This window comes from Oculina patagonica, chromosome 4 (assembly GCF_052425735.1).
Source record: "Oculina patagonica isolate OP01 chromosome 4, crgOcupat, whole genome shotgun sequence".
Lineage (NCBI taxonomy): Eukaryota > Metazoa > Cnidaria > Anthozoa > Scleractinia > Oculinidae > Oculina > Oculina patagonica.
The window spans coordinates 30,310,519-30,331,894 of NC_135761.1; the positions used below are offsets into that span (position 1 = coordinate 30,310,519).

A 21,376-nucleotide genomic window follows, 5' to 3' on the forward strand; every position below is an offset into this window, starting at 1 on the left:
TCTATAAATTGATTTCTTCAGTTTGCAATGCTCTGTTCATAAACACCGCAAGCAGTTTCCAATCAATTGATGTCACTCCATTTTAACAATATAATTTTATTTTACGCTCTATAGCTCATAGCCACCGTAACAACACCATTGCATTCACGCAACATAAATATCTCTCGATATCTTCATGATTTTTTTCTCCCCAGCTATCGACGGAGATCAACTATTCACTGTAGGCCTATTGACTATGTGATACTTTGCAACAGCTCGCATGTATGGGCCTAAAATAACACTCAATCGTCGCATACATTATCGCTAAGCGAGTGATCTTGGATATTGTTTCGAAAAAGCCTTTAAACGCGTCTGGTATGCAAATGTAGAGCAATGCTTCTTGAAGAAACAATTGACACTGTTTCGCTACAAAGTCTTTTCGCTACTTAATCATAACATACAAGTATCGTTTGGATACGGAAAATTATTCTAAAGAATATTTTATTGATACAAAATATATCAAATTAGTTGCAGCGTATATAAATAATTTATTTGTTAGTCGGGTGAGAAAGGTAGAAACTAGATTCTCCTCTCCGTCTTTCTTACATAACAGAATGTGAGATTTTATCGTGTCCCTCATTTAAATATTCGCTACTTAATAATTACAAGTCCTTTTCTATTTTCCTTTTTATAGATCGACTGAATCATGATCATATCACAGAAAGTTAACGGTACAAAGAATTCGAAACGAATCCAATAGCAAACCTTGTAATTAGCAAACAAAGAATCTTCCTTAAATTGAGAGAAAAACGAGAAATGTCACTTCAAATCAATATTAAACAAGTTAATAAGAAAGCTATAAAAAAGTTGTTTTTTCTTTTCTTTACAAACGTTCCACAGCAAAGGACATGTTTTTATCGGTTTCTAGATTGATGTCCTCGAGTGGGTGATCAATATCATTTCTCGCAAGCTGGAAAACAACAAACGCTACGATAACAAAACTTATAACTATCACGGCCATCTGAGGAAGAAACTCTTGATGAAAACAACTGTACCACCAAATCATTGCAGAACAAATCAATTCCAAAGATAGTGCTACTGATATGGTTAGTTTAGAATACACTTCCTGCTTTCGATGTGCCATACGATGGTCTGAATATATTATCATAATCACTGTTATATTGCAAGCTTGGATTGGCATCATAGAAATCAACAGTAAAACAAACGGGTCTCATATCAGCAAACATTTCTTTCTGCCAGTCTTGTCGCCTGCCACAGTTTAGATATTTTTAGCGACAACACGCTATGCATTTCAATTTAATTTCTTTAACATCCAATTTCTGCTTCAACACTGTTCACGACTCAAGAAGATTAAAGTAAAAGGCTACTTCAATTTTCTAACACATGTAAGGTCAATTGGAAAGTCAATGGCTGAACCCTTATAGTGTGCAGTAGCCGTATTATTGACGTCCACAATTATCATAATCTGGCTGATTAGAACTTTTCACGACATAAATTTCGCAGTGACAGCGACAAAACTTTAAGTTTTATGTTGATTACAGACCAATATTCGAATAACAATGTTTCTTATGAAAAGATCATAATCACTGTAATGTTTCAAGCTTGGATAAGCGTCATAGAAATCGACAGTACTCTGAAGGGATTACAGGATTCTCCGCGTTGAATATCAATTCCTTGCCATGATTCTATAACATCTGCGATGAGAATCATCACTTGACAAGCAAATTGCCACATTGCTAACAATCTGCTTAATTTCTTAAGAAACGCGTTCTTCATTTTGTCTTTGAAGCAAGTCCGGATCATTACAATGTTAAAGAACAATCCTGCCAAATCAAGTGCTGCGAGAAAAAAACATGTTGGAATATACAAATATTGACGTTGGAAACTTTGGTAATATTCTGGACCTGGTGCTATCAGACGTCTTCTGGGAAGTGGTTAAACAATGTTAAAAGTGACAGTATACAAACACTCCGATGTCACAACTTTAAAACAATCACCAATCTTCCGCTTAAAAACCATCCTCGGAGACCCAGGGGCAGTTGGTGGGGGTGAGGGAAACGTAAAACTTCGAGATAAAAAAATTCGGCATAGAAAAGTTGGAGCGATTGAAAGGTGCCCCTGGGGAAAGAGTCTAACCAGGGCAGTTCCAAACAGCTCTCTGAATACTGCCTCCTGATTGGGCAGAAAAGTTCTTTGTATTCCCTTTGTATTATTCTGCCCAATCGGCGGCCGGCAAGATTTTGCTCGGGAAGAACGAAAAATTTTCGGCTAGTGCCTTCGTAAAATGAACACTCGCGTTCCGTTTGCGACCTTAAGCTTGTATGCGATGTGCAGGTCAGGAGGAAATCGATGATTACAGCTTTGTTCAGATACATTTTATGGAAAAATCATTCGTTGCCTGAAGCGAAACTTTTGCAAGCGCGAGAAATTTTTCACGGATAATCAGGCAGATGTGTCGAGCGGCCGACTAGGGAAACATAGAGATTTAAGGGAAACAAAATTAACTAGTTTCCCGAGGGATCCGTCATTAAGTGATTTGTTATATTTCACAACGGATACTTAGAAAAAAAGGAGGCCGTCGGTCAACATTCGCCGGCAACATTACAATGTTTCCCCTCTGACGTCGTTGATTTGCAATGTTGCCCACTCGGAGACGTTTGGCGAGAAACAGTTTTTCGTTAGATGTCATGTGACCTTGAAGTAATAAGAGCGCGCGCTGTTGGAGAAAAAATTTCAGCTATATAATAAAACGACTTATAGCTTAATAAAGTAATTTTTTCGCGTCACAAATTTAACAGAAACACAAAGGCCACTGGTCTAGCCAGTTTTAAAAAAGCAAGCTATAATAAGCTAAAACTATTGTAAAAATCATGGAGATTTATATCTCTAATGTGACGCCATATCTATCACAAAGCAGTGTCAGCAGTTGTCTAATGTCTTTCATACATTACTTCAAGTTCTTTCTTTCTTCGCCAATCCTGCAGTCCAAGTTCTTTACCCATTTGAAGAGCTTCCTTAGCAATTCTGTTTGCTGTATCGAGTTCTTCTTGGTAATTTGTAGAAAGAAGCAATGCTAAGAAGGTTTTAATCTCAACCTTCCATTTGTGGTTTCCCTCGATAGTATTATCAGCAATGTCGATTGCCTTTTCATACGTTTTTCGGGATTCGTCAAACATTCCACTCTTTTCAAAGCACAGTCCCAAATTTTTAAAGGTTGAAACTGCTTCTTTGTGATCGGTTATTTTCAGAACCTCGAAAATGCTAATTGCCTTCTGGTAGTTCTCTTCTGCTTTGGGAAATTCTTCGACATCTAAATAATAATCTCCCACCTCTTTCTGTGTAAACGCAGTCAACACGTGATTGCCATAACGGACCTGGAGAAGCTGTAATGCCTCTAAAATGTTCTTACAGGCCTCCTCGGTACTTCCCACTTCTTTTAAAATATACCCCATTCGCCTCAATATTCTCGCCTTAATAAATGTAGCTTCAATGTTCTGCTCTTCATAAATGGAAAGTGCTTTCTTAAAAACAAGCTGACTCTCTTCCTTTCGATTACAATGCGAGAGATATTTGCCATAATAACACAAATAAAATACCTCAGACAGGCCGTTTTGTTCAAACAAATGTACATTTTCATCATGTAATTTTATTGCTTCATCTTGGAACTGTTTCTTGGCACAACCACGTTTCCTTCCTTCGTGATAAATGAGGCACAGAATTTCCACTTTTTGTATTACTCTCTCTTGGCTTTGGACAAAATACAGAAGGGCCTTTAAAAAGTCATCGTAAAGTTTTATATGAACACAATCGCCTATGTAAAGTGCCACCAGCAGACATTCAGTTACAACACCTTCCAGTTCTCTACAGTTCCGGATCTTCTTGTCACCAACATCCCTGAGGGTGGACTCATAATTCAGTCTTTCTGCATTGAATAGATCAAAAGCGTCTTTACAAGTATCTTTTCCCCAATATGTCTTTGCGTGTTTCAAAATCAGGGACAAAAAGTACTCAAGAAATGACTGATGGCCATGAGCCAGAATTTGGGGAAATTTCGCTCTGCCCACTCGTCTCGCATAGCTTCTAATGAAAAGGTGAATGAGGTATCGGTCGTCCTGTTTTTGAATCAGGCATCTTTCTATTAACTTCGTCAAATACTCAGCGTAGTTTAAGCCTAATAATGCTTTTGCTGCATTTCTGTCAAACGATCTAACAAAAACAGAGAGGCAAACTAATGCATGTTGCAGAGCCTCGTTTAGTTTTTCAAACGCAATTTCCATCATTCTCATCATTCGTTCACACCGAAGTGTTTTTGTAGGGTCATTTTGCAGCTCTTTAATAAGTTCGTCAACAGTGTATTCAGACTCAGTTGAAAGCAGAGGTCCTGCTAGTTGAAGTGCCAATGGAATACGCTCACAGAGCTCAGCTATCTCCTGCAATTTTACATTCTGGTCCTCAGATTCAGATTGCAGTTTAGCACCATTCTTCAGAACTTCGTTGCTTTCTTCTAAATCTAAAGGGCCTAACTTGATAGTCTTAACGTTCAAACCAGTGGCAGGGTCAATTTTTGAACGTCTTGAAGTAATCAGGAACTTGAGTTTAGATCGCGAACACTTCCTCATTTCTTTTAACAATTCAATAAAGAAGCTTCCAACATCGTCTTCCATCGCATCTTCTGCATTGTCAAGAACAAGTATCAGCTCATGTTCAAGTCGCCTGCACCAGTTGAGTAAAACAAATCTGGGAAACTCATTGGTCTGTTGATGTCCTGGGACACACACGTTCAAAATCTCTCTCAACTCTCTTTCCCCTTTATTTACCGTCAGTTCACATTTTTTCTCGTCCGCATCAGCAAATCTCAAAGAACAAAACTTGACCAAGCAGCCACGCCTGGTTTTTAGCTGATGACCGGCTTGTATAGCAACAGTAGTTTTTCCTATTCCTGGAATTCCACTGACAAGGACTGCTGCCACTGCTTTACTGCTGTCGTCTGACAGGGTTTCAACAATGTCATGGACCTCTGTTATATGGCCGTGTACATTGACTGGCTCATCTGGTAACTCACTTTCAAATGTGTCGTCGAACAAAGATTGCTGCCTTCCTGAAGTCATGTCTAGGTAGCAAAACGAAAAAGGCCTATGAAAAAGGGAACTACCATATTTTGACGATATACTTAACAAGTTGTCTTACCAGATATCCAAAATTTTACACTCTCATGATCATCATTAATATTTACACCAAGCAACATTTGACATCACATTATAAATCCCGGGAGGGGAGGAAGGGAGGACGGGAAAAAGGAAGAATGGGGGCAGCTAGGCAGGCAAGAGGGCAGGCAGGAAGAAAGGAAGGAAGAAGCTCATAGGAGCCCTTATGTTGTAGTAAGAAAACTGACGAGGACATTATTGGCTTTAGAAAGTAATCCTACCTTTCCCATTTGCCAAACCATTCGACAGCTTCTTGCTCATCTCATCTAGTTTGTCTACAAAATAATTGAACCATATGTGGAACCGTAGTTTGACTTTCCTACATAGAAACTAAAAAAGTACAAAGTACATGTAAAGGGAGGGCTTAAAATTAATCAAATGTAACCGCTTATATAATTTAAATTTACAATACAAGTGGATAATATATTACATAAAGGTCACTGCATTGACTGTCAGGTTTTTACCTTGTAAAAGACTGAATGGATGTTGGGATCTGTTAGACTACTCATCTACTACTGAGATCTTTTTAATTGTGACATATGTTTAAAGAAAGGAGGAGCGGAGTATCGCCTTTTAAAATTGATGCAGAAAAAGAGTCCCGTTCTTAAAACGTTTTTAAAAGTTGATCAATCTCAGCCTCGATGTTCTTATAAATAATATTTTAGAATGAAGACATTTCCAATTAACATTTGTGAAACATATATGACAATAAACATAACACGTACATTTTAAGCTTAAAACAACCATAATTACAAATCATTGAGGGATAGCAAATGCTTACCATCAAATTCCTTTTTCAACTCTTCAATCTTGTCCTTGATGTCGTCATCATCCTTCTTGAATAGCTTCAGTAATTCTTTATAATGTTCCTCCACACCAGGATCCATACATTCAGTCTTCAATTTGTCAATAGCAGCCCCATAACTCGGTCCTCCCAATCTCACGAGAACATCCCGGATGTCACTCCAGTAGTCTCTGAATGTTGCATCGTCAACTGACGCCTTTTCAGTGTGACCATAGAGAATGTTTCGAAAATACTTTACACGGGCAATGTCAGCTTCAACACTGGTATCTGTTGCAGGAGGAAGTTTGTCCCACGAGCCAGTTGTAACAGGAGGACTTAACCCACAGATGTTTCTGAGAAGAACCATCAAAAGGGTGATGTCAAATTGTTTTGATGATACTGTGGAAGGGGTGGAAGGGTACAATTTGCTCCACTGTGTTGGGTTAAGGACCTTTTTCTTTTCCAGTGTCTGTAGAGTAGTTAGAGCTGGAGAACTAGCCAGAACTGAGGGGAGGTTTGCTGGTGGAAGAATGCCATCGAATCTGTTCCTCAGTGCCTCGGATCCCACATCGATCAGAAGACGACACAACCGCGCATAATTTGTCGTCTCTTTGGTGGATGTTACTGTCGGTACAGCCATAGATAAGGCTGGCTGTCTACAGAAATGTTATGCTACTGTCTGAAATGAAAATATACTGAGTCATTTAAGCAGTGTAGGAAGTTCAGTCCAGAAAAAAAGGTTATAAGAATTTAACTATTGATTATTAATCGTTATCATTTTTTATTATTTGATAACAGTAAATAAAAGTTTGATTGTCACTGATTGTCAATATCAATCAACAGTAATCGCGATTGATTTTGACTGATCGAGTAAATTTGATTGCGAATTAGAAAACGAAAACCAAACCAGTCACTCTGGCCTATCACAAAGGACACAGACAATCCAGTGAACCACTCAAAACTCACAGCAAATAACGATGTAGCCAACAAGAAGCATGCCTGAGTGAGTAACAAATATTGTTGTTTTACTGCTGATTGGTTGAGTAAAAGGCGACTGTGTTGTGAGCCAATAACGAAGCATAACAATGCAAAAACCAAAGCAAAAAGTGAATTACTTTCGAAACTCGAGTGAAAATCGCTTTATCAGTCATATTAATTGACTGCCATTACCAATTCTTATTAATTGACTACTGGTCCCTGGGCTCTCGAAGCCGAAACCTTTACAATCAAAACTGTTTAGTGCCCATTTATTGATTTAATTTCTTTTTCTTAGTTGTCGTGAATGATAGAGTATGTAGTCAGTGACTCAGTGAGAGATGTTTGTTTGTCACACCAATCAGATTGGGGCTCCAATTACATTGTCCGTTCTAAAGCTGCATCGATGATTTGGCTCCGATATGAGAACGGCCATCTTAGTCCTTATGTAAAATGCCCTAAAACAGTTGAAGGTATTCAACTATTCGCCCCAAGATGTGCCTTACATGTAGACTACCCCGACGTCTTCGAGTGAGCTTAAAGCCGAAAAGCGTTTGGAATTCATCAGATTTCGTTTATAGGTTGGTCGTCGCCTACAAAAGTGAGTATATTTGACAATCTCGTGATTTATCATCAATTGATATGGCTTTCAAGTTTCAAGGTCATTGAAAGCATGTAAGGCAGTAAAATGTGGCCTCTTATGTACTAGTTTTTCTCACAGATTTTGTGTTTACAAGTGAGTGTATTGTTTTCAAGCTTTACATCTACGTGCACAACTTAAGCAACACTTTGGCTCAACAACCCGGAACAACTCACAACATGACAAGTGTCACGTAATACCTAGATTTTAAGTTTAAAAACATAAAATCATATTAAAATAACAAAATGTGGTTTACCAATGATTAGAGTTATCGCATGAACGAAAGAAAATCAAATATAGGAAGATAACTTAGAGTTTGAATATATGTCTTATATGCTTTTGACTGTAATCAACCGGGGTCAACGAAAAGAAGCTAAAATATTCCGTTTTCTTCTGAGTGAGGAGAAAAGACCCTCTTCAGATCGAACCATTTACCAGATAACATTTGCTAACTGTAATTCGAAAGTTTTTGAACGAGGGAAAACAATTTCAACAAACATGTACAAAAATTTTCCAAAACAAACCTGACATGTATGTTCCAAGGTTACAGCTGGGACGAGCTGGGACGCGCAGCTAAAAGACATCGATATAATAATCGTTCGAAGTGTTGTTATTGAAGCAAACACCGACAAAGGTCTGACAAAAATTGAAAGACGGTTGCGTTGATTAGCTTTGATAGAGTCGAAAACTCCATTCTTTCGAATTTTCGACACATTCATGCAGTGGATGAAAGCATGACATTTCACATGACAACATTCTATCGATGTTCGGTACCAGTCTCTAACGTGCATAATAAATATAATACCGGTAAATAACGGTTTAGATCAATTGTTCAAATTCATTATCATTTTAATTATTGCGGTTTTCAATAATATGCGAACTCTGAAGTTTAAAACCCCAACAAACGATTGCGTTTTTTGCGGCCGTCAATTACAATTATGGCAACAGCCAACGAACTTCGAAAAACAGAAACAAACAAAATGGACCGAAATCTACCAATCACGACTGACAGTCCTGATCAGGTTGAAGTGAACTTCTGTTTCCCGAGAGGTTCGCTTAGATGAATGACGGCAGCAGAAAGTGCGAACGTTCGATTGAGGTTTGAATTTCAGAGTTCGCTTCTTTTTTAAAAAATCCATAAATAGGGTCACCTTGAGAAGAGCAAAACGTTTGTCAGAAATATTGATTTGTTGTCCTTTCATTGGCAAGCGTGCACGTTTGTCACGTGATTTATTTTAACATTGTGGAGTAAAACTTTGGGATAGATGCCTGTATATAAATTGATTTCTTCAGTTTACAAAGTACTGTTCATAACTACCGCAAAACACTTTTCAATCAATTGATGTCACTCCATTTTAATAAGATAATTATATTTTAATGCTTGATAGCTCATAGCTACCGTACCAACACCATTGCATTCAGCCCCAGGGGGGGTTATTTCTAATTTAAATCACGCAACATAAATATCTCGCGGAATTTTCGTGATTTTTTCTGTCCAGCTATCGACTTAGATCTACTATTTGCTGAAGGCTTATTTACTATGTGATACTTTGCAACAGCTCGTATATATGGGCCAAAAAATAACACTCAATCGTCGCAAACATTATCTCTAATCGAGTGATCTTGAATATTGTTTCGAAAAAACCTCTAAACGCGCCTAGTATGCTAATGTAAGGTAAATCAGGGCCGTAGCCAGAAATTTGGCATAGACGAGGCAAAAGTTGTAAGTGTCGAAGGCACGAGCCGTTAGCGGGATCTGGAAAAAACATTTTGAAGTCTAGAAGCTCTCAGGAGATACTACTTTTAGCATTTTTGAGGTGTTTACTCAGAAAAATCAATCTGGTTCAATTGGGGATTATTTTCTCACCTGAACGTGTTTCTTTTCTAGTGTTGAGTTAAAATCTAGATGAGGCAAATGCCTCGTCTTGCCTCTTGCTAGTTACGGCCCTGGGTAAATGCTTCTTGAAGAAACAATTGACACTGTTTCACTGCAAAGTCTGTTCACTGCTTAATCACAAAACACAAGTATCGTTTGGATACGAACAATTATTCTAAAGAATATTTTATTGATACAAGATATAGTAAACTAGTTGCAGCGTGTATAATTGATAACTTAATTATAACTGCAGACAGTACTGTTTCGGCCTTCTGGTCCCCAATCTGCCTCATCAGTGCAGTGCTGATGCTAGGATGGAGGTTAAGCTGTATAGCCACCCCAATGATCCCACACATGTAGTATCATCTAAGCCATGCCAGAGTGTTCAAACTAGTAAAAACTAGTGAGCATAGCTGTCAGTAAATCCTATATTGTCAGCGCAGCTATTTTTCCTTAATATCCGAGAACTGTCCAATTTGGGATTTAATCGTATCTATAACAAAATTCTCGCTTTTGGTTGGTTCTGCGTGCGCCTATTTGTCGCGTAATTGGCGTGGGATCACGTGGGTGTCCAATTACAGATATTCAATTTGAGCAACTTCAAATTGGATACCTGTAATTGAACACCTAAAGGCCGATTTACACGGTACGATTTTGTCGCATGCGACATGCTCGCTGTTTCGCTAGTCGCATCAATCGCCAAGGTTCCAAATTACTCACTCTTTATTTAATCATCTCATTCACAGGAAAGTAAATTCGAAATCTGTTACCAGGTCAGAATTTATGGTTAACAAATGCCGGGGTTCAGTATACCTAAATACAGAACAATATTTACGTACCCATTGGTGTCTCAAAGTCTGCGACTAGGTAGTTTTTCTTCAATGATCTTTTTAATCAATTTCGTTAGGCATTGTGACGTCATCATGTTGTATTAAAACGTCACGCATCAATTATAATTTCTCGTTAGAACGAAACACTTGCGACATGCCTACGACAGGCCTACGACAGGCCACGAAGGAGCAAATTGCGTCGTGTAAATCAAACCTACAACTCGCTTATGACTGTCGCAGGCGTGTCGTAAGATTATCGCATGCGACAAAATCGTACCGTGTAAATCGGCCTTAAGCCATTCGCGCGTCAATCACGCGCATTTAAATGGTTTCTTTCTTGCTGTTTTCCTACTGTTTGTACAACCAATTGAATTTATCATTGACTTTTTCACACACAAAAGGTTTTGAAAGACTTCCTAACCTCGAATTTTGTTTGATACGATAAATTAGTAATTGGACCTCGTGTCGTACAATTCAGAGAGAAATCGTGCTCGTAATTTGAAATTACTCGCCCGATTATTCCCTGAATTGTACTCCACTCAGTCCAATTACTATTACAAATTTGGACAAGACTTTCAGTTAAAATACACAAAATGTCCAATTTAAGAAAAATTGGACAGTTTTGTCTCAGCCAATCAAATCCAAAAAAACATGTGACAGATATTAGCCAATTAGCACAAAGCATACCGTCAGCCCTGTAAACTTGTCGCATTGTTAATCGACAATGGCGGATTTTTATAAGGCAAATTTGCTACGTTTTTCCATTCCTTTTGAGCTTTCAGCAATTGTAACAAAAAAGAGAAATTTTCTACGTTGTCAGAAGAGGAGCTAGGTAGGAAGCATTGTGAAGACAATGTTGTGAAGACAGCGAGTTGCATGTGCTGTGTTATGCCTACTAATGTTGAATGATTTTCCCGTTCTGAACATAATGATAAGTTTATTGTTTAAGCTGGATTGACTGAATACAAGTTATATAATTAATATGTAACCGGACTACGTGCTTGTCTACTTTGGAAATAGTTAGATTCAAAAAATTCCTCTGACAGCCAAATTGGACTCGGCCGTACTCGGCCTACGGCTTCGTCTAATTTTGGCTGCCCTCGGAATTTTTTTCATCAAATTATTTCCAAATTGGACAGCATGTAGTCCAATTACGTATAGTAAGTAATTTGTCAGTCGAGTGAGAAAGGTAGAAACTAGTTCCATAGCGCGGGACACGTTTTCATCGAAGTAAGTAGTTTGATGTCCTCAAGCGGTTCGTCAATAACAATACTGCAATATGCGACAAGCAACAGTACAAGCAGGAAAACAAAAAACGCTACGATAGCAAAACTTATATCGATCGTGGTCATACGAGAAAGAAACTTTTGAGGAAAAGACGTAAAACAACTGTACCACCAAATCATTGCGGAACCAATTAATTGCAAAAATAGTGCTACTGATATTTTATGTTTAGTTGACACTTCCTGCTTTCGATGTGCGATACGATGGTCTGAATATATTATCATCATTTTTAGCGACAACAAGCTATGCATTTCAATTTAATGACTTTCATTAATTTTTATGACTTTAACTTATTTCTTCTTCAACAATGTTCACGACTCAAGAAGGTTGAAGTAAAAGGTCACCTCAATCTTCTAACACATATAATACTGTATAGAGCGGTTTTCATGATCACTTGAGTGTCGAAAGTAAATTGCGTTTGCTTTGGTTTTGCATTACTATGCTTAGTGATTGGCTTAAAAATCTCGCGCCACTTTCTCGGCCAATCAGAACTAAAACCAAAAGCCAATCGTGACTCGCTCGCGCACGTTTTCCCGCGCTTCGTGCCAGCTACATGTATTTGCTTCGAGTTTTGATTGGTTCACTGGGTTGTCTGGGTCCTTTGTGATTGGCCAGAGTAATTACTTTGGTTTTGGTTTTACGACACTCAATTGAAAACTGCTCTAAAGGGATGGTTAGTTGAAAAGTCAATGGCTGAGCCCTTATAATGTGCGGTAGCTTTATTATTGACGTCCACTGTTATCATATCTCACTGATAAGAATTTTTCACGACATAAATTTCGCAGTGACAGCTTAAAAACTCATCGAAACGTCCTGACAATCTATCAAAGCAGCTTTCAGCGAAGTTGCTTTTTCTGCATTTCTACAAGTTCTTCCTTTCTTCGCCAATCCTGCAGTCCAAGTTCTTTGCCCATTTGAAGAGCTTCCTTAGCAATTCTGTTTGCTGTGTTGACTTCTTGGTTATTTGTGTAAAGAAGCAATGCTAATAAGGTTTTAATCTCAACCTTCCATCTGTGGTTTCCCTCGATAGTATTATCAGCAATATCGATTGCCTTTTCATAGGCTTTTCGGGATTCGTCAAACATTCCACTCTTTTCAAAGCAGAGTCCCAGATTTCTAAAGGTTGAAACTGCCTCTTTGTGATCGGCTATTTTCATTTCTTCCAAAATACTAATTGCCTTCCGGTAGTTCTCTTCTGCCTTGGGAAATTCTTTGACGTACAAGTAATAATTTCCCACCTCTTTATGTGTAAACGCAGTCAATACGTGATTGCCATAATGGACCTTGCGAAGCTGTAATGCCTCTACAAAGTTCTCACAGGCCTCCTCAGTACTTCTTAGTTCTTTTGAAGTAGTCCCCATTCGCCTCAGAATTCTCGCTTTAATAAATGCACATTCAATCTTTTGCTCTTCATAAATGGAAAGTGCCTTTTTCAAAACAAGCAAGCCTTCTTCTTTTTTATTACAATGAGCGAGATATCTGCCATAAAAACTCAAATAAACTACCTCAGACAGGCTGTTTCGTTCAAATAAGTGAACATTTTCATCATGCAACTTTATTGCTTCATCTTGGAACTGCTTTTTGACACAACCACGTTTCCTTCCTTCGTGATAAAGGAGGCACAAAATTTCCACTTTCTGGAGAACTTTCGCTTGGCTTTGAGCAAAATACAGAAGACCCTCCAAAAAGTCTCCATAAAGCTTTATGTGAACACAATCTCCTATGTAAGGTCCCACCAGCCGACATTCGGTTACAACATCTTCAAGTTCTCTGCAGTTCCGGATCTTCTTGTCGCTGACATCTCTAAGCGTGGACTCATAATTAAGCCTTTCTGCATTAAATAGATCAAAAGAGTCTTTACACGTATCTTTTCCCCAATATGTCTTTGCGTTTCTCAAAATCAGAGACAAAAAGTACTCAAGAAAGGACTGTTGGCCATGAGCCAGAATTTGGGGAAATTTTGCTCTGCCTACTTGTCTTCCATAACTCCTTATTAATAAGTGAAGGAGGTATCGGTCGTCCTGTTTTTGAATCAGGCATCTTTCTTTTAACTTCGTCAAATGCGAAGCGTAGTTGACGCCTAGCAATGCTTTTGCTGCACTTCTGTCAAACGATCTAACAAAAACAGACAGGCAAACTAATGCATGTTGCAGAGAATCGTCTAGTTTTTCAAACGCAATTTCCATCATTTGTTCACACTGAAGAGTTTTTGTAGGGTTCTTTTGAAGTTCTTTTATAAGTTCATCAAAAGTGTACTCAGACTCAGTTGAAAGCAGAGGTCCCGCTAGTTGAAGTGCCAATGGAATACGCTCACAGAGGTTAGCTATCTGCCGCAATTTATCTTTGTGGCCCTCAGATGCAGATTGCAAGTTAGCACTATTCTTCAGAACTTCAATGCTTTCTTCTAAATCCAAAGGACTTAATTCGACAATCTTAACGTTCCAACCAGCAGCAAGGCCAATTACTGAACGTCTAGATCTTGAAGTAATCAGGAACTTGAGTTTAGACCGCGAACACTTCCTCATCTCTTTTAACAGCTCAATAAAAGAGCTTCCAACATCCTCTTCCATCGCATCTTCTGCATTGTCAAGAACAAGTATCAGCTCATGCTCAAGTCGCCTGCACCAGCTGAGTAAAACAAGTCTGGGAAAATCATTGCTCTGTTGATGTCCTGGGACACACACGTTCAAAATCTCTCTCAACTCTCTTTCTCCTTTGTTTCCCATGTGTTCACTTTTCTGTTCATCGAAATGAGCAAATCTCAAAGAGCAAAACTTGACGATGCTACCCAACTTGTCTTTTAGCTGATGACCAGCTTGTATGGCAACAGTAGTTTTTCCTATTCCTGGAATTCCACTGACAAGGACTGCAGCAACTGCTTTACTGCTGTCGTCCGAGAGGGCCTCAACAATGCCATGGACCTCCGTTATATGGCCGTGGATATTGACTGGCTTATCTGGTAACTCACTTTCGAGTGTGTTGCTGTCCGGTGAACGCTGGTTTTTTGGAGACAATTCTTTTAAGTGAGTAGCAAAAAGAAAAAAAAGTTCCATTAAATAAATAAATGAATAAATGATAAAGGTAAAATGTTCATTTGTCACGAGCGTGGGACAAAGAAAAAATCTGGATCCCTGACGGGAATCGAACCCATGGCTTCCCTTTCTTCACTTATTACACACATGATGCTTTCGAAATTGTTGATCTTAACAGTATATGACACCACCCGTTATGGGACTAAGTCCGTGGCCTTCACTGCTTCAAAAGCTTGGAATTCACTTTCGGATACACTACGTTGTATGAAGGCAATTAAGGATTTGAAGATTGCAGCTAGATCTATTGTAAACTTACATATGTAAACTAGACTTAGCTAATATATATATGTAGTTTAATTTCCAGAGGTGAATCCAATTCTGATTGGTCGAGAGGCTCGGACTATGGCGCAATGTTTACCACGCTAGGCGGTGAATATAGCATCCCAAGGTTTGGCGTACTAAGCCATGCCACGTTTGCCATCCAGGCCAGTGAACATGGCGGCATTTGCTAAATGAAAATTTCTCTCATTGAAAAGAAATCACTCCAAATCCTGGATATTTGAAACATTGGGAATTTTACAAATTCACTGCCAAGGCTTTTGGACCGAAAATATTTTCAAGAGATGGTTTTCAAGGCATTAGAATTGATCGTAAACATGGTGTTTTTGGAGATCGCACACGGCCATATACTCAGTCAGATCGACTGTCAAAACGTTATTTAGTTCTCTTCTCACTGGAGCCAGTAATTTCGAGAGGATTCACACAATTGTTCAGACGTCATCAACGATTAAACAAAGGTACCGGATATCTATCTTTTTCGTAGTGTTTGTTTTGTTCCGTTTTATTGCTAAAACTTGAGTGTATATTATGATTTCAATCGATGAATTAAACTGGTTTACACGTATGCAAGCGAGCACTTCTGTTTGTTGTTTTCGTGTTTTCTACTGAAACAATTATTCGCCTCAGGCTCAGTGATTATTGTTGAATAATCACTTCGCCTTCGGCGAATATTTGTTAAATATATATTGTAATGGTTAAATTTCAATTTTCTTCTTTTTTCGGTAAATTAGCGTAATCTTGCTAGGGGCGTAATCAGCCTCATCAACCCGAGTTGAATTAAAGTTATCTATCTATCTATGTGTATCACACATGACCCTAGCAAATGGTCCAGCTCATCAAGAGTCTCTTAACCCTTTAACCGGCAATCGTACAAATTTGTACGAAAAACACCAGCAGTGATTGAAAAAACTCTAGCTTTTACATATCTGAGCACATGATAGTAATGACTGCTTTTTATGGCAAAGTGATAATTTTCATAGCTTTAAAAGCCAACTAACTGACTACAACTCTTGATTTCTGTTGCATATGGTTGTTTGTTCAGCAGGAAATCTGAAAATGCCCGTTTTTTACCTAACAGGACAACAACAAAAAACAGACATCTTTGCCTCCATTTTTGTAATGAAAAAATAATACTGACTTCAAAAATATACATTTGCAGCAATCTTCAACCCTATTCCTTTCCGTTCACCAAGGAAATTTCCCATCAATCATTCAGTAGACTCAGCAATTACTATTCGATTAGAGCTATGCTTGCAAAGCTGTAATTTCCTCATTGGTGACCGAAAGGGATGCCTGGGGAAAACAGTCATGGCGGCGGCATGAAAGGCTACCTACCTCTATTCCAAATTGACTTGGCAGGTCTCGGAATCCACCCACAGAACGGCCAGAGAGACAACTTTTCTTATGAACCGCCATCTTTCGATTCGAATATTTTTGGCGTTCCAATCAAGACAAAATCATCTCTCACCTCTGGTTTCTTTCAGATGCTGGCCTCTACCCACCATTCTAGCTTAATGATGCCAGCCTGGGGGCTTCTGCAGTGAAAAATGACTCGAAAAATCACTTATAAATACAAAACGTGCCAAATCAAATCCCAACAGCTCGCCTACGAAAGAAGCAACTGCCGACTACTGACGTCACAATAAAAATGTGAGCCCTCGGTGTTTCGAAACAGCACACATTTTTACTTGAACTTCTTATATGCAATCACAAAGTTCTACAGAATGTCTAAGCCCAAAAAAAAACCTTTAGAAAGTCACAGAACTTTGACAGTAAAAGGGTTAAAGCTCAGTGGTTAGAGCGCCCAGAGTTTGTTCGTAGCACGAGTCAAGTTCGAGCCCGAGTCAAGTTCGAGTCAGGAGTCAAGTTCGAGTCAAATGTTTTTTCTCACCTTTTATTTAACAAGATCTTTTGACTAGAATTATTTATGTCAAAACAAAGTGTCTCAAAGGTAAATTACGACCTCATCAGCGCTAGAAGTTAGGTTTTTCACACGACAGGTTTTCAATGCAGATGCAATCGCGAAGACCTATTTGTATTTTGAAACAAGATAAAGCTTTAATCTACCGGTATTCCTTGCCCATCATTCAGTTCTATGTTTTTTTCAGTGAACTTGTTTTGTCTTGACTCCTGATGTATTCATTTAATGGTGAAAAAGCGAAAGAATCGACAAATATCCAGACATTTTCGAGTAATGCCTTTAACTGTATAGCTGGAATCAAGCAAGCTTTGAAAAAAGCGTGACCTTTGCCCACTTTGTCATATTTTAGACGTCACGTCACGATTCAGTTGGTGTTTGTTACTTATATTTCGGCCGCCGCTTGTCCGTTCGCTTACGCAAGCAACGTTCAAGTTCCCTTGATAAGTGTTTTGTAAATATAATTTTTGTGTCGTTGAAGTGGAACCTTGGCCCCAGTTGTGAGTAAAACTGTAACGATCAAATTCACTGGGATGCCAAGGAATGTTTACTTCTTTGAAAAGCAGCTGCAAACAGATGAGGGAATCAGCTCTCGCAATCGGCATTTAGAGCCAAGCCTTGCTGTTCCTCCACTTCTGGTACAACATTTTGCACGTAACACAGCAATTAAAACCAAAAGACCAAAAAATAAATTTAAAAAAAAACTTGACTCGAACTTGACTCGTGACCAACTGACCGGGCGAACGACGGGTACGAACAACTCGAGCGCCCAACCGGTATCTGGGAGACCAAGGATTCGATTCCCGTTGGGGACTCGTGACAAACGAACATTTAATTTTCATCAGTGACAATTTATAATCATAGTTACTATTACTTATTACAAAACACGAGGGCAGAAAGGGTATGGGAGGGAGGGAGGGAGGGAGGGAGGGAGGGAGGGAGGGAGGGAGGGAGGGAGGGAGGGAGGGAGGGGGGAGGGAGGGAGGGAGGGAGGGAGGAAGGAAGGAAGGCCGAAGGGTCGGGTGGGATGGAGTGGCTATGCTGTAGTGAACAACTCACGAGGGCATTACTGGCTTAAGATATTAATTGAAAAGGTCGATTGCCTTCCATATATGCTGTTTTCGATATAAATCTGATAAATGGACCAAAAGCAATCTGAAACGAGCATTATTTTGCTTGGAAAGTGACATTGGGATTTTTTGCTTAATCTAACCTTTCTCTTTTGCCAAGCCTTCCAGCTTCTTGCTCAGATCAGCCAGTTTATCTGAAAAATAGTTGAACCTTATGTCAAAACCGTAAGTAGCTTTTTTACATAGAAACCTTTAACAGTACAAAGTAAATTGAGAGGAATGATTGAAATTACAATATAAATAGTGGCTCACCATCAACTTTCTTATCCAACTCTTCAATCTTGTCCTTGATGTTGTCATCATCCTTCTTGAACTGCTTCAGTAGTTCTTTGTAATGTTCCTCCACACCAGGATCCATACATTCAGTCTTCAATTTGTCAATAGCAGTCCCATAACTCGGTCCTCCCAATCTTACGAGAACATCCCGGATGTCCCTCCAGTAGTTACTGAACGTTGTATCGTCAACAGATGCCTTTTCAGTGTGACCGCAGAGGATGTTTCGAAAGTACTTTACACGGACAATGTCAGCTTCAACACTGGTGTCTGTTGCAGGCGGAAGTTTGTCCCACGAGCCAGTTTTTATCGGCGGACTTAACCCACAGATGTTTCTGAGAAGAACCATCAAAAGGGTGATGTCAAATTGTTTTGATGATACTGTGGAAGGGGTGGAAGGGTATAATTTGCTCCACTGTGTTATGTTAAGGACCTTTTTCTTTTCCAGTGTCTGTAGAGTAGTTAGAGCTGGAGAACTAGCCAGAACTGAGGGGAGGTATGCCGGTGGAAGAATGCCATCAAATCTGTTCCTCAGTGCCTCGGATCCCACATCGATCAGAAGACGACACAACCGCGCATAATTTGTCGTCTCTTCGGTGGATGTTACTGTAGGTACAGCCATAGATAAGGTTGGCGGTCTATAGAAATGTTATGCTACTGCCTGAAATAAAAATATACTGAGTCATTTAAGCAGTGTAGGAAGTTCAGTCCAGAAAAAAAGGTTATAAGAATGTAACAATTGATTATTAATCGTTATCTTTTTTTTACTATTTGATAACCGTTAAATGAAAGTTTGATTATCACGGATTGTCAATATCAATCAACAGTAATCGCGATTGACTTTGACTTGTAGAGTAAATTTGATTGAGAATTATAAAACGAAAACCAAAACAGTCACTCTTGCCTATCACAAAGGACACAGACAATCCATTCCAGTGAACCAATCAAAACTCAAAGCAAATAATGATGTAGCCAACAAGAAGCATGGAAAACATGCCTGAGTGAGTAACAAATATTGTTGTTTTACTGCTGATTGGTTGAGAAAATGGCGAGTGTGTTGTGAGCTAATAACGAAGCATTATAATGGAAAACCAAAGCAAAAAGTGAATTACTTTCGAAACTCGAATGAAAATCGCTCTATCAGTCATATTCATTGACTGCCATTACCAATTCTTATCAATTGACTTCTGGCCCCTGGGCTCTCGAAGCCGACACCTTTACAATCAAAACTGTTTACTGCCCATATATTGATTTAATTTTTTTGTCAATAAATACCTCTTAGCTGTTCTGATGGAGTGACTCAGGGAGCAAGGTTTGTATGTCACACCAATCAGATTGGGGCTACTGTTATATTGAGAGCAAATCACACAGTTGCCGGTTCAAAAGCTGCATCAAAGATTTGGCTCTGATATGAGAACGCCCTAAAATAGTTAGAGGTACCCCCAAGATGTGCCTTTTATGTAACTACCCCGAGGTCTCGAGTGAGGTTGAAGCCGAAAAGCGTTCGGAATTCATCACTTACTACCTCCAATGTACTGGTTTATCTCGCAGATTTCGTGTTTACAAGTGAGTATCCTTATTATTCACGGGTATTGTTTCCAAGTTTCATATCTACGTGCACAACTTAAGCAACACTTTGGGCTCAACAACCCGGAACAACTCACAACATGACGAGTGTCACGTAATACCTAGATTTCAAGTTTCAAAACACAAATTCGTATTAAAATAACAAAATGTAGCTTGTATAGATTAAAGTAACTCAGGTAAAAAATCGCTCTATCAGTCATATTAATTGACTGCCATTACCAATTCTTATCAACTGACTACTGATGCTTGACCCTGGAAGCCGAAACATATACAATCAAAACCGTTTCGGGCCCATTTATTGATTTAATATTTTTTCCATAAATACCTCTTAGTCTCTTTGCCTCTTTGTCATGGTAGAGTATGTAATCAGTGACTCAGTGTTCGTATGTCACACCAATCAGATTGGGGCTACCATTAAGGGCCAATTAATCTCGTTCCCAGGTTCTAAAGCTGCATCGATGATTTGGCTCCGATAAGAGAACGGCCATCTTAGCCCTTTTAGGTAGACTACCCCGAGGTCTCAAGTGAGATTGAAGCGGCCGAAAAGCCTTTGGAGTAAATCACATATTGTCTCCAATGAACTAGTTTTTCTCACAGATTTCGTGTTTACAAGGGAGTATCCTCATTATTCACGAGTATTGTTTTCAAGTTTCATATCTACGTGCCCAACTTAATTAAGCAACACTTTGGCTCAACAACCCGGAACAACTCACAACATGACGAATGTCACGAAATACCTAGATTTTAAATTTAAAACACAAAATCATATTAAAATAACAAAACGTAGCTTGTCAATGCTTACAGTTATCGCATGAACGAAAGAAAATCAAAGATAGGAGGATAACTGAGCGTTTGAATATTTGTCTTATATGCTTTTGACTGTAATCAACCAGGGTCAACGAAAAGAAGCTAAAATATTCCGTTCTCTTCTGAGTGAGGAGAAAGGAACCTCTTCAGATCGAAACATTTACCAGATAACATTTGCTAACTGTAATTCGAAGTATTTTGAACGAGGGAAAAACCATTTCAATAAACATGTACAAAATTTTTCCAAAACAAACCTGACATGTATGTTCCAAGGTTACAGCTGGGACGAGCTGGGATGCGCAACTTAAAGACATCGATATAACAATAGTTCGAAGTGCTGCTGTTGAAGCAAACACCGTCAAAAATCTGACAAAAATTGAAAGACGTTTCGTTGATTAGCTTTGGTCGAGTTGAAAACTCCATTTCTTCGAATCTTCAACACATTCAGAAAATGGATGAAAGCATGACATTTCACATGACAACATTCGGCCGCTGTTCGGTACCAGTCTCTCGCGTACATAATAAATAGAATACCGGTAAAGGTAACGGTTTAGATTAATTGTTCAAATTCATTATTATTTTAATTATTGCGGTTTTTAATAGTATGCATAGTATGTTTAGTAGTATTCAAAACTCAACAATCGATTGCGTTTTTCGCTGCTGTCAATCATAACTATGGCAACAGCCAACGAACTTT

At 38.8% G+C, this 21,376-nt stretch overlaps 2 protein-coding genes across 2 annotated transcripts; both read right to left on the reverse strand.

Annotated features, from left to right (window-relative positions):
* Positions 1-2,930: 2,930 nt before the first annotated feature.
* On the reverse strand, positions 2,931-8,212 carry LOC144652245 (uncharacterized). The gene is made up of 4 exons (XM_078512267.1): positions 8,128-8,212; positions 5,986-6,667; positions 5,426-5,479; positions 2,931-5,110 (listed from the first exon to the last, which is right to left on the reverse strand). Exons 2-4 carry the CDS (start codon positions 6,626-6,628, stop codon positions 2,931-2,933), a joined length of 2,877 nt encoding a protein of 958 aa, XP_078368393.1. The 5' UTR covers positions 6,629-6,667; positions 8,128-8,212.
* A 4,173-nt stretch (positions 8,213-12,385) lies between these two features.
* LOC144652247 (uncharacterized) lies at positions 12,386-21,030 on the reverse strand. Its single transcript, XM_078512270.1, has 4 exons — positions 20,934-21,030; positions 18,265-18,946; positions 18,096-18,146; positions 12,386-14,609 (listed from the first exon to the last, which is right to left on the reverse strand). Exons 2-4 carry the CDS (start codon positions 18,905-18,907, stop codon positions 12,430-12,432), a joined length of 2,874 nt encoding a protein of 957 aa, XP_078368396.1. The 5' UTR covers positions 18,908-18,946; positions 20,934-21,030; the 3' UTR covers positions 12,386-12,429.
* Positions 21,031-21,376: the final 346 nt, after the last annotated feature.